Source organism: Bos grunniens, chromosome 19 (assembly GCF_055505025.1).
Source record: "Bos grunniens cultivar Pamir isolate PY7600 chromosome 19, Bosgru_T2T1.0, whole genome shotgun sequence".
NCBI classification, from domain to species: domain Eukaryota; kingdom Metazoa; phylum Chordata; class Mammalia; order Artiodactyla; family Bovidae; genus Bos; species Bos grunniens.
In genome coordinates, this window is record NC_141183.1 from 49436500 (window position 1) to 49449218 (window position 12719).

Sequence of the window (12719 nt, forward strand, 5' to 3'; positions counted from 1 at the left end):
TCATTAGCCGGTGTTTCTGAATGTGTGGAAAGAGGCCAAGGTCCAGCCCACAGACTGTGACGGAACATTCTTACCAGGCTGAGGTCTGGGCAAAGGCCGAGCGGGGAGAACACACGCTGCCTCCGTCCAGCGGGATCTTGGGGACATTCCCCCTCACTCTCTGCCTCCCTCTCTCTGTCTCTCTCTCCCTGTTTATTTTTTATTTGCTATTTAATGCCTGATTCCCTGGGGGGATAGGGAAGATAACAGGTTACTGTCTGGGAACCCCAGCCTGTGACTCAGTACACGCCTGGGCACACAGCCCACCAGCTGCCAGTTTCCCCCTTGCCCAGCCGCTGGACCAATGCACGATGCCCCCACTGAGGCTGTGGAAGTCGAGCCAAGCATCTCTTCCTCCTGGGGCCTCAGCTCCAACCCACGGCAGACAGACACTGTCAGCCTGGATCAGGGATGGCCACTGTCCTGTCCCTGCAGTGCCGTGGGGCTCCAGCATGCTCTCGCCACCTCTCTGTGCCCATACCAGTCTCCCTAAGGGTGTTGAGGATGGCAGTGGTTGCCAGGTGGGAGTTGGGAAGAAAGAGGACTGGTGGGGCCTGCAGCTTGAGTCCCAAACCCACCCCAGAAAGGATCCTCCCTAGGTCAGGAAGAGCCCCTGAAGTAGGAAATGGCAACCCACTCCAGTATGCTTGTCTGGAAAATTCCACAGACAGAGGAGCCTGGTAGGCTACAGTCCATACAGGCCATGGGCTCAAGAAGAGTCGGATGTGACTGAGCATGCACGCACACACGCACCTTGCCTAAGGAGAGAGGTTCAGACCCCGGGCATGGCATCCAGGGTGTGCTCATATCAGTCCTCCCTAACTTCCCAGCATCATCATTAGCAAGATCCCTCCATGGTCCAGACAACTCAGCTTGCCCTCTGCAGCCCCCATCACCTCCTCACCTCCTTTCATGCCTGCAAGGCTTTGCTTAATAATTCTTTCTGCCTGAAATGTTCTCTGAGTTCTTGTCAAAATTCTACTTACCCTTCAAGCGCTCTGAGTCCCCACAGAACTTGGCTGATTCTCCTAGTATTATTAGCATTTGCTTCTACTTATTCATGTGCCAAGTGGCTTACGTATTTATCTTTCCTGCCAAATTCTACACTGTTTTCCTTTTGACCAACGAGGAAACTGAGGTTCCGAGTGGCAGCTTGCCCAGGGTCACATCTGGGAAGCAGGAGAGACAGGCTGCAAACTTAGATCAGCCTGATTCCTAGCCCTACCCTGAATCCCCCTACCGTTGCTGCCTCTCGGCAAGTACAGAAAATGTGTGAAGCTAGGCAACACAAGATCTCACTGTACATCTTGAGCTTTCTGAGCACAAATGGAGAAATCTAAAAGTAGGAGGAATAGTTTTATCTCACAGGGCCGTTATGAAGAATGAATGAGATGCCTTATGTGAAGTGGTCAGCACTGTGCTTACTGTAAAGCCTGCTCCACCCTGTCTAGCAATAGGAGTGAGTATGTGGGGCTTCCCTGGTGGTCTAGTGGTTAAGACTCTGCTTCCACTGCAGAGGACATGGGTTAGATCACTGATCAGAAAACGAGGATCCCACATGTCACACGGTGTGGCCAAAAACAACATAAAATAATTCAACAAAACATTTTTTTTAAAAAGATAAGTGAGTGTATATGTGTCTCTCTCTCCCATTATAAAACCAACTCTTTCAGAGCAGCAACAGTATCACATTCATCTCAGCATGACTAGACAGCTTCCAGAGTGCCCAGCATCCAGTAGGTGCTCAACAAATGTTTGTTGCATTGACTCAGCAGCCCTGTGTGCTCTTCACCCCCAGGCCTGGGAGCAGGGTCTGTGTCTAGTCACCTAGCATTAAAGAAGACCTTGCTCATCCCTTAGCTGAGGCCCAGTGGCCACTCATGCCTCAGATCATGTCACCAACCTCCTGAGCAGACACCACCCGGCAGAGTAGGGGCGTGTCCACCATGGAAGAAGAGGTGACACCGTTCCAGCTTTTCCATCATTTGAGCGTGACCTCAGGACTAGAATGGGGGGTAACTCTTTTTACCTTATCCTTAAATCTTGTACCTGTTCTGGGCTGTGCCTTGTGCTAATCTCATCATTGTACAAACACAATATTGTGGAGAGGACTGTAGAGTCCAGCTTCAGAAGACTTGGGTCAATAGAGGGTGGTACTGGAATCTTTGGTGGGTCTTTTTTCCTCTCTGAGCATCAGTTTCCTCGTCTGTGAAACGTGAATACTAATGCCTGCCTTGCCTTCTTTGCAAGACTGTTTTGAGGATCAGATGAAAGGAGGAAGCTCTTTGCACACCATAAAACACTGTACAAATGTTAAGAGTTCTTTATGTGGCTGGAATCGCCTTAGACAGGAAAGACTTTGACCTCTCTCTCTCTAAAACATCACAAGATTTCTCTGCCCTGAAACTGTTTAGGGTGCTTCGCTATGCCCTTTCTCTCCCGTCTCATTCGGGTTTGGAAGATGCCAAGGCCCCAGAAGGAAGGTACTTAATGGAGCACCATGGAGTCCTCAATTCAAGGCAAAGGTTCCACTCCTTAACCGTTTGTGGGTCCTTGGGCCAGTATTTACCCTTTTAGAGCCTCTATTTCTTCATCATTAAAGCAGGACTGATGCTGCCTAGCTCACAGGTTTGCAGGAAGAATACAGAGGAGAGTACCATGAGGATCCCTCACTAACAATTCTTTGACTATTAATCTTAAAACAGATTGTAGGAAATCTTAGTAAAGGGTATCACCTTTCTTTCTTTTCTGAACACTAGCCTGGCCCATATTGTTGATTCAATAAACACTTATACAGCCCCTGCTGTGTGCTGGGCCCCCTGCCAACCTCACTTTTCATGGGTGTAGTAGAAGGGCTAGATTACTGCTCTGGAGTGAAGGCTGTCTATGCCAGGTGTAGTATTTATTAGTTTAATATCATACTAGGTCGCTCGTTTTTAATTTAATCTTTTACAAGCTCCTGGGAACACCCTATTTCTAAAAATGACCCGGCAAGAAGGAGGTGGGTTGTTGAATCAAATGAGAGAACTCTCCTCTACCCTTAGGAGTTTTCCTGGCAAAGATCATCTGATAGCAGCTTGTTTGGGGGAAATAAAAGCACAGAGCTGGAAGGGATTTCTAGAAAGGAAGCTGAGGGCTGGGGTGGTAGGATCTGACATCCTCCGGGAGCCATTTGTCCCAAGCTTGCAGCTGTCCCCGGAGGACTTCACAGGTATTAGACACCTGGTTGTGTTTGTCAATGAACTTACCCTAGAAGTTGTGGTTTAGGAGGAGGGAAGGAAGGGACACAGGAAGGAGCCCTTGAGCTGTGTGCTATGATTGAGAAAGCACTTCATTCGAAACCAAGTCCAAGCACTCTACAAGGTGTTTTCCTGTGTTATCTAATTTAATCCTTCCAATAACCCTAGGAGATAGAAATTCCACTATTATCACCATTGACATATGGTGCTAATATGAAGACTCAAATTAAGTAACTTTCCCAAAGCCACACCCACAAACAGCTGCTCTATTCGACTCCAAATCCAGGATCTCCCAGGTGATCTGTGCTAATATCTCTTGGGAAAGTCATTTCTCCTCCCTGAATCTGTTTCTTCATCCCAAAGACGAAGAAGTGAAGTGAGATGCCTCTCAGGTCTCTTTCGGATACATAGTTTTATCCAAGGTTCGGCAAAACTGTAGCCCACAGGCTAAATCCAGTCAGCCAATTGTTTTTTGGTTTGGTTTTGCTGTGTTCTGCATTGCCAGGTGGATTTTTAACCACTGGATCACGAGTGAAGTCCATCCAACTGCTTTTGTAAGTAGCTTTATTGGTACAGAGCCACACAATTCATTTGTGTATTGTCTATGGCAGCAGAATTGAGCAGTTGTGACGAGACTATAAGCCTCAAAAGCCTAAAATACTTACTAACACACTGATGTGCTCCGTCATGTCTGACCCTTTGTGACTCCATGGATGGTAGTCCACCCAGCTCCTCTGTCCATGGAATTTTCCAAGAAGGAATACTGGAGTGGGTTGCCATTTCCTACTCCAGGGGATCTTCCCAACCCAGGGATCGAACCCGAGTTTCTTGCATCTCCTGCACTGCAAGCAGATTCTTTACCAGTGTGTTACGATCCAGCCCTTTATGGAAAAAGTTTGCCCACTCCTGAAACATGCTCGCCTGTAAGTTTCAGTGGTAATAAACCATACACGACAAGTGGGAAGGAATGTATAGGGCCATGCAGAAACTGTAAACAAGAGGGCAGTAAGGAGGTGGCTGCCACTGTTTACATTTTACGCTTTGGAATTATATACTTTTTACTAAGTTATCATTTGGTCTTCCCCAGTACCTCAGACAGTGAAGAGTCTGCTTGAAATGCAGGAGACCAGAGTTCAATCCCTGGGTCAGGAAGATCACCTGGAGAAGGTAATGGCAACCCACTCCAGTATTCTTGCCTGGAAAAATCCCGTGGATGGAGGAGCCTGGTGGGCTACAATCCATGGGGTTGCAAAGAGTCAGACACGACTGAGCAGCTAACATGAACAGAGTTTTAATGTATAGCAACATCCACAAATCCTAAGTGAGTAGCCTGATGATGTATCCACCATCCTGATCAAGATAGAGAACTTTCCCAGCATCCCAGAAAGCTCCCTCATTACCCATCCCTGTGAATACATCCCCCAAAGTAACCTCAATTTTTTTAAGAGGACCATTGTAAAAGCCTTCATTGAATTTGTTATAGTGTTGCTTCTGTTTTATGTTTAGGTTTTTTTGACCACTGAGGCATGTGGGATCTTAGCTCTCCAACCAGGGATCAAATCTGCACCCTCTGTGTTGGAAGGCGAAGATTTAACCACTGGACCACCAGAGAAGTCCCAAGTAGCCTCAAATTTAACCTCTATCACCATGGATTAGTTTTTCCTGCTTTTTAACTTTATATAAATGGAGTCACACATGATATACCCATTTGGGTCTGGGAAAGGTATTTAGACTACTACTTCCTTGCTGACAACTAGAAAAATCAAGTATAAATAAGGACACAAAAATCACTCTTAGTGGTATTGTGGAGGAATGATTACTTGCTCATTTATTCAACAAGGTTTTATTGAGCATGTTTTATGGATCAGACACCTCTCCGGACATTGAAGAGTAAGTCATGAGACGGTCTCCATCTTCTTGGAGTTTACTTTCCATGGTGTCCCATTTCTAGTACTACTCAGAATTCCAGCCTGAGCTCATGTATCATCTGCCCAAAAGTCTGGAAATGGACAACGTGGTCATTCTGGAATTTCAAATCATGGAAAAAACAGGGAACTTAAATGGCCATCTTTCAAAAGCAGAATCAGAGAAGGTGCCCAGCCAAGCCTTTTGGGGGAGGTGAAGAGTTACCCGGAAAAGAGTTTTGTATCCAGAGATGGGAACTCAGGCTCTAATGACACAGTCTAGAATGCTCTCTAGGCTGCAACGCTGCTCTCTTAACAATAAGGCTTCCAACCACTTTCAGACTAGGATAGGGTGGTATTCATGCTTAACTCTAGAGATGCTTTCATTGTGAGGCTTTCTAGAGACTCTCCCGAATCAATGTGGAGAGGGGAGCATCAGAGAACAGAGAGGACTGGGTTCCCCCAGCTGTAAGCAAATCAGGGGAACCATGGAAAGTAGGAAGAAGACTGTGCACAAGCTCAGAAAGCAGGGTCACCTGGGCTGTGAAGTTACGGGGGAGACTGAGGCCATGGGAACCACAAGTGCCCTTCTGTGAAACTTCCAAGACGGTGCCCAGAAAACTTTCATAGACTAGTGAGCCAACTGGATTTTAAATTATCTTGGATCAGGGACTACATTTCCCCATAGAAAAATCTTGGGATGTGAAAGAGTGGATTCATTGTTTGAGTAGAAGAACCTAATCTGTTCTCCTTAAATTCAGTAACTCAAAAAAGAAAAACAAAAGCCGGGAATAAAAGAGCCCCAGAAGACCAGCTGCCTTACTTCTTTGCATGTTTTCATGATGGGTTGTCTCTTTCTAAACATGTCAGACACTTGAACCTGCAGTTACCAACTCATTATTTTTTCACCGTCACAAAAACCCAGTAGAGTATTAGGATCATTTTCCACCTAAGGAAACTGAGGCTCAGACGCTTATGCAACGCAAGCTTATCCAAGTTGCACAGCTGGTTAAGTAGATTGCAGAACCCACATTTAGGTCTGTTTGATGCCAACATCTGTTCTCTATTCTCTGCTGTGGAATCACAGCAGAATGCCCTCTTTCAACTTCCCATCTCCCAACACAGTAAAACTGGAGCCCTTTCTCTTTCATCCTAAAGCCCTACTCAAAAATCCTGAGCCCCAATCTCAACCCTTCTTTAACTTATTACAGGAGCTCCAAGCCACCTCTTTAAAACGTCCTACATCGTCTTTTCCCAGTTCTTTAAAATGGGGCTACTGTCTTAGTCCGTCATTACTTTATCCTTTGTGAAGCATAAACAAGAGTATTTCACTTATGTTCTGGCTTCCTCTGTTCGGAGGAAGCCTAACCAAAGTGCTTTTTGAGATAATTCATTTGGTGAGTGTTTGTGACCCACATCCCTAAGGACCCTCTGCTGGGATCCTTCCACTTTTTCTTTCTAAATTTCCATATGAAGAGATAGATAATGGGTCTGCCCACAGATCTATAGCTGCAGTTACTTGGTGAGCACCCATATTGCATCAGGTAGTATATACCGATACCTGAGCAAGAGAGTTACAGGAAGCTGCTGACTTTGACTAGCCAGATTACCTGGACATGCATAGGAAATTTCCCTGTGCTCTGGGCAACGTTCTGTGTGTTTCCATTGGCTGGGGTAGGGGGGAAGAATGGGTTTGCTGACACCTGAATTTTGAGAGATAAGGAAGCTTGAGAGTCAGACTGGGCACACAGCAGTCGGAACTACAAATCAAAGCTTTGTTGTTAAAAGGGAAGTGATGGCTGGTTTTTTAATGGGTTTTCCCAGCTAAACACAGAAACTGATCTTCATTACACTTGACTGCTTCTATCATGATAGCAAGTGAGGGACAGAGAAAAAGCGATTGTTCTCCAGGGACATTTACTCTGAACACTTCATTATCCCTGCTGAGGGAAGCTGGGGAGGCAAAAAATGTTCTCCCATTGGGCTGAACTGTGAGGGGCAAGGAGGTGCCATATGTCACAACAAACTCCAAGACAATAAGGTGAAATGAAGAGCCCTCGTTTCTATGAACTTCTTACCCCTTTCTCGGGGAAAGACACTGAGATGCTGTAAAGGTCACCCAGAGCTCCGTGCACACAACCACCCCTTTCTCGTGGGTGGTCCAGGAGTACAGAGCAAACCCTGTAATTTAAAAAGTCAACCTAGGTCCTTAGCGGGGCTTCCCTGGTGGCTCAGTGGTAAAGAATCCTCCTGCCAATGCAGCAGACATGGGTTCCATCCCTGAGTCGGGAAAAAATCCCCTGGAGAAGGAAATGGCTACCCACTCCAGTATTCTTGCCTGGGAAATCCCATGGACAGAGAAGCCTGGCAGGGCCACTGTCCATGGGATCGCAAAAGAGTAGGGCATGACTTAGGGACTAAATAACAACGACAGGCTCCTTAGCAGCCTGACTTGGATCAACAACATCTGGGCTTCAGCCCTGGTACCTGAACCAAGCAGACAGATCTGATGACCCTCCGCATTCCCACTCCTACTCCTGCTGAAATTCCCCTCTTCCTCCTGTCTTTAAAAGGTGGGAAAGTGGGGAGACTTTGCTTAGAAGCTCCTTTGCAAATGCCCTGCTCATTCTGAATGTTTGTCCCTAAGCTCCCAGTCCCCCCCACGCCCAGCGCTGAATTTGCCTGGTTCTGAGAATCCTGAACCTCCCTAGGGCTAGATTTTACTACTAGGAACCGACTGCCTGCCTTCTCAGAAAAGTGTGAACACTGTTCCTGGAATACAGGGTTTCACAGGTGGGCTCACTCAGTGTACACAATGCCGCATCCTCTGGGCTTTAGGTTTCAGTATTTCTTAGGTGATGAACCTGAGGCTTAGAGAGGGGAAGGAGGTGTCCTCTGCCCCAGGAACTACGGGACTGTGAGCCATGGGTCCTAAAAAGCCCCCGCTACCCTGGATCTTCTGCAGGTCCAGGGCAGCCTGGAGTCGGGGCGCACCTCCTGCCTTCTTCCTCGCCTCTGAGCGCCTCCGTGAACTCCGATAGCGCTGAGAGGTTCCCGCCTTCCTTCCTGGGCCGGGCCGGCGTGAACAATCACTTCTGTCCCTCGCTGGCTTGGTCGGCCCCTTCCCAACTTGGCGTGGGAGTCGCCAGCCACCGCCGCCTTGACCTCGCGTCCACAGAGATCAGTCTCTGGCCCTGGGAACCGCTGTGTCCTGGAGCTGCGAATAAACCAGAAATCAGTGCGCCCAGAAGACGTGCGGCTTCACCTGCCCAGCCAACTTTCACTGGCAGAAAGGAGGCCCCTCAATCCCAGTTTTGCCCCGAACGCGCGCTTTGATATTCTGGGTTTTGAAGCCCGGGGGCCCGGACGCCCAGCTCCCCGCGGCTTGGCCGGGCTGGGTGCCGGTGCGGCCCCGCTGCACCCAGTTAGTCGGCGCCTCCTCTTCCCAAGGGTTCTCCCGGCCTCCTTCCCGCTGGCCTACGCTCTGGGACCGACAGTTCTGTAAATCCAAGCCGCCAGCCCCGGCGCCCGAAGGCCTGGGGTCGGCAGAGCGGTAACCCAGGTAGAACTCAGTGCCCGCCACCCACCCTGCATTCCACACTCACTCCCGCCCAACACGCCCCTCTTTCCCCAGGTCTCCGCGTCCACTCCCCTGCGGTCAGTTTCTTCCTCCGCCGGCCCGGCTCTCCTGGCCCACCGCTTGCAGGTTGGTCGGGACGCGTGCGAGAGTACCCCTCCTCCGTCTGCTTCTCCCAAGAGCACCCCAGCTTCCTCCAGCCCTCACCTGAGCCCCCGAGCGCAGTTTCTCCTTCTCTCCGGACTTAAAGCCGGACCCACAGCGGGTGGAAAAGTCCCGGCGCCTTGCACATCAGGCTGCAAGCTACTCGTTTAACGAGTCCAAAGGTCAGCTGAAGTTTGGCTGATAGACGGAAGCGGTACACGAATATCTTCAGACCCCCGGCGTGAATACCCTGGACCCTAGCATCCCGGCTCCCGGCTCGGGTCTCGGGCTCTCGGGTCTGCCTCTCACACTCTCACTCTCTCGGTTCCCCTCCCCCCGCGCCCCCCACCCCCACCCCACGCCGCCGACCATTTGCATCTTGCCGAAAGCCGGGCCCTCCCCGCTAATTTGCATATCTTATATGGCCTAATGGTGGCGATCATGGCAAGTTAGAAGTTTTCTGACTCCTCTCGGAGGAGACTCCGGGACCCCTGGGAGTAACAGGTGTCTGGAGGCTGAAGGGTGGGGGGGGTTCCTGGACTTGGGGTTCGCTTGTGAAACTCCCCTCCACCCTCCTCTCTCGCACCCACCCGCCCGCCCCCTCACCCCCTTCTTTCTCTGTCCTTGGAAAATGGTGTCCAAGCTCACGTCGCTCCAGCAAGAACTCCTGAGCGCCCTGCTGAGCTCCGGGGTCACCAAGGAGGTGTTGATCCAGGCCTTGGAGGAGTTGCTGCCGTCCCCGAGTTTCGGGGTAAAGCTGGAGACGCTGCCCCTGTCCCCTGGGAGCGGGGCCGAGCCGGACACCAAGCCGGTCTTCCACACTCTGACGAACGGCCACGCCAAGGGCCGCCTGTCCGGAGACGAGGGCTCCGAAGACGGGGACGACTATGACACCCCTCCCATCCTCAAGGAGCTGCAAGCGCTCAACACCGAAGAGGCGGCGGAGCAGCGGGCGGAGGTGGACCGGATGCTCAGGTAGGCGCGGGCCGAGGTGCGGAGGGGTGCGCCTGAACACCCGGAGCCCTGGGCCCCGTGGCTGAGCCACACGGCCCCCGACTGCTGTTGCCAAGCCTGGTTTCCACCAGAGAAGTCCCCGGGGGGGCGCTCCGCTTCTCTTCCAACACCTGGACCCCTCCCAGCCCCTCAATCGGACGGCCCGAGCCCCGAAACTTCGTGAATTCCTGCCCAGCCCAGCGCCCGGGACCGGCGGGGCCCTCCCGGCTGTGTTGGGGTTCGGCCTGGGAGAACCGAGCTTGCAGAGCCGTTGCCCACGCGGCCGAAGGTGCGAATGGGCGCAGTGAAACCTCGGCAATTCGCCGGTGCGGAGGCTCCAGGCCCGCAGCAACCCCAGGCCACAAGCAGTTCTCCCGGGGAGCCGCATCTGCGGAACCGGCCTGTGGAGCCGCGTCCTGCGGCTCTCCACAGAGGGACCGGGGGCTCCGGGGCAGGGATCTGGGGGGTGCCTTCTCCGATGGGCGCTCTCGTCTGCAGCGCCCGCGCAAGTCCCCGAGGTTATCTGGAATCCCCAAAGCCCGTTTAGATCTGCGAAAGGAAATGCTTGCACGTTGTCGGGTTGGAGTGGACTCGCAAGGGGCAATGAAACCGCGTCTCTAGCAAGCGAGGGATCAGTGCGTTCAAGCCTTGGGTTTGCGGTGGATTTGGTGGGAGAAAGGAGGGCGTTCCCGGATCTCGCCGCTGACACCCCGGCGTCCCCGAGGAATCCAGGCAGGCCGGTTGCCCGGCCGTCTGTCTCCCGGCCCCGGGTGGTTTGCTAAGCCTTTCTGAGCGGCCTAGGGCTTTGACAGCTTGTTACTAATTATCCAAGGAGCCGAGCGGTTCCCTTAGACCGCATGTCGCTCCCAGCCAGGCTACTCTGGGACCGAGACCCTCGTTTGGCCTCAGACCCTCAGCGCCGCAGTCCCCAGGCAAGGCCAGGACCGGAGTCGCGCCCAGGACCGGGGCAACCCGGGTCACCCGCCCGCAGTGGCCGTTTGGGATGCGTTATGACCTTGCATTTGAATTTGCTACCTGGGGACCCGGCGGCTTACTCTCTAGCAAAACAATCAGGGGAATTTCTAGATTTTTTTTTTTTTTTCTAACTTCCCGAAAGTCTGTTGCTACAGTTAGTTCGTAGGGTTTGAGGTTCTTTCTTGCCTGGCGGGTTGCCCCCTTGGCGGCGGTTTCTCCCCCGCCCGGGCTAGGGGTGCAGGAAGGTGAGAGGGGTCAGAAGAGCGGCTGGGGCGCCGGGGCGGGCCGGAGATTGACCCCGGGCCGGGAGGAACCGCCGATGTCCGGCCGCCGGGCACCGGGGCCCGCGGGGCCTAGGCCCATCCGCCTGGCTGCAGGCACCCGCCTTCCAGCGGGGTTTTGGAAGAAGAACCTGGGGCGTCCCTCGGAACCCAGCCCCGCGCCGGGTTAGACGTGGCAAAGATGTAATATAAACTGAAGCACGTGGAGTTAGGGTGTTATTAATTTATTTCTATAAATCATCAACAGAAAGATACACAAAAAGTCGTGATTAGGTTGAACGGAGAGGCGGGTTATTCATTGGTGAAGTTGTAAACGCGGCTTCGAGAGGGAAGGAAAGGAGAAAGCGGACTCGCGAGGCTGTTCGCAGCTCCCAGCACACACGCACCGGGCTGCCCGGCCCTCCCAGGAGAGCTCCCGCGCCGCCCCGCGCCCCGCGCCTGACCCGGGCTGCCCCGGAGGTCGCCGACACCGCAGGCCGGGAGGGCACAGAGCCAGGCCCGGCCCTGGGCTCCGGACCTCAGCGCTCTTCGCTGCGCAGAGCTCCGGGCTCCAGGGGGCGGAGAGCCAGGCTAGAGGGCCCAAGACCCCCACGGGGGGCGGGGGTGGGGAACACACAGGCCGGGCCCTAAGGTTTCTCCTCCTTTCCCCAGCGGCTGCTAACTTCCCTCCCCCACCTTCAGGAGTGGTCAGACTTGATTAAAGTAATTTTTCAAGAAATCGCTAGCGGTCCCCAGGTCACTGCGCAGTTGGCTGCTACACGCCAGAGGCGCGCACTCCCCTTTTGGTCCACACTGCTCCGCTAAGGCGGAAAGAAAAGAACAGGACAAGTCACTCTGGGGAGCGGCTGGCCGCTCTTTCCATCTCCAAAAAGAGAGAGACGGGGAAAGCGGGTCGGGGCTGCGCGCTGCCGGTTCCGGCCCCGGCTCTAGGCTGGCGCGCGCGGTGAAAAGTTGGAAAGTTGGTTGCTCCCCAAGAAGCCCCGGGGGAGGCTTCTTAACGAAGAAATCGCGGCGATCGGAGCCGGGGTCCAGGGCCTCTCGGTTCGTGGCATTGTTTGGAAAGGAGCGTGCTGGGCCGACGAGGCGGGCGCCGAGGTCGGGCGCTTGACACCTGCGCCCTGAGGACAATGCCGGGCGCCCTTCTCCCGATCTGTGTGTTTACCCGGCTTGCGAACCCCAGATCACTGGCTGTATTTTTAAATTTCAAAACGTAACCGACTCTTGGGGCCCTTCCCGGTGAATCCATGAGAATTCTGTGGTCAGAGCTATAAAGGTGTAACTACGCCATCTTATCCCCAGGCTTTAATGCGGGCTGAAAGATTTGCTATCATTTATATGGTTTCCCTGGCCTTTTGTTTTTTGTTTTAAACCTTTTCAGTCGTTAAGCTAATTCACTTTTTCCACGGAATTATTTGCTCTCGGAATATTACACTATTTCAGTTAGGTTTCTTAAACACACAAAATAAATACTAGTAAAAAATTTAAACAAAACCAAAAATGTTAAAGAATCTGTCGAAGCAGCATTACCTTTAAAAACCCAAATACTTTGTCTAACTTTGGAAGCTGT

The 12719-nt window shown here is 52.2% G+C and overlaps 1 protein-coding gene and 1 long non-coding RNA gene across 9 annotated transcripts in view; one reads left to right on the forward strand and one right to left on the reverse strand.

Moving 5' to 3' along the window:
- Positions 1-5078: 5078 nt before the first annotated feature.
- Positions 5079-9203, reverse strand: LOC147352601 (uncharacterized). The gene is made up of 3 exons (XR_015148277.1): positions 8967-9203; positions 8177-8399; positions 5079-5301 (listed from the first exon to the last, which is right to left on the reverse strand). It is a non-coding gene; the product is annotated as an uncharacterized LOC147352601 (long non-coding RNA).
- A 121-nt stretch (positions 9204-9324) lies between these two features.
- The window catches only part of HNF1B (HNF1 homeobox B), a 61212-nt gene continuing 57817 nt past the window's right edge, over positions 9325-12719 (forward strand). For 5 of the 8 annotated variants that reach the window (XR_015148276.1, XM_086360354.1, XM_086360355.1 and 2 more), the window contains exon 1: positions 9347-9878. Coding sequence is in view for 7 of the 8 variants with exons in the window: in XM_086360354.1 (XP_086216480.1) it covers positions 9535-9878 (344 nt within the window). In the remaining variant the exon portion in view is untranslated. Of the gene's footprint in view, positions 9879-12719 lie in introns of all 8 variants that reach the window. The other 3 variants (XM_086360357.1, XM_086360359.1, XM_086360356.1) reach the window with 2 other exon arrangements.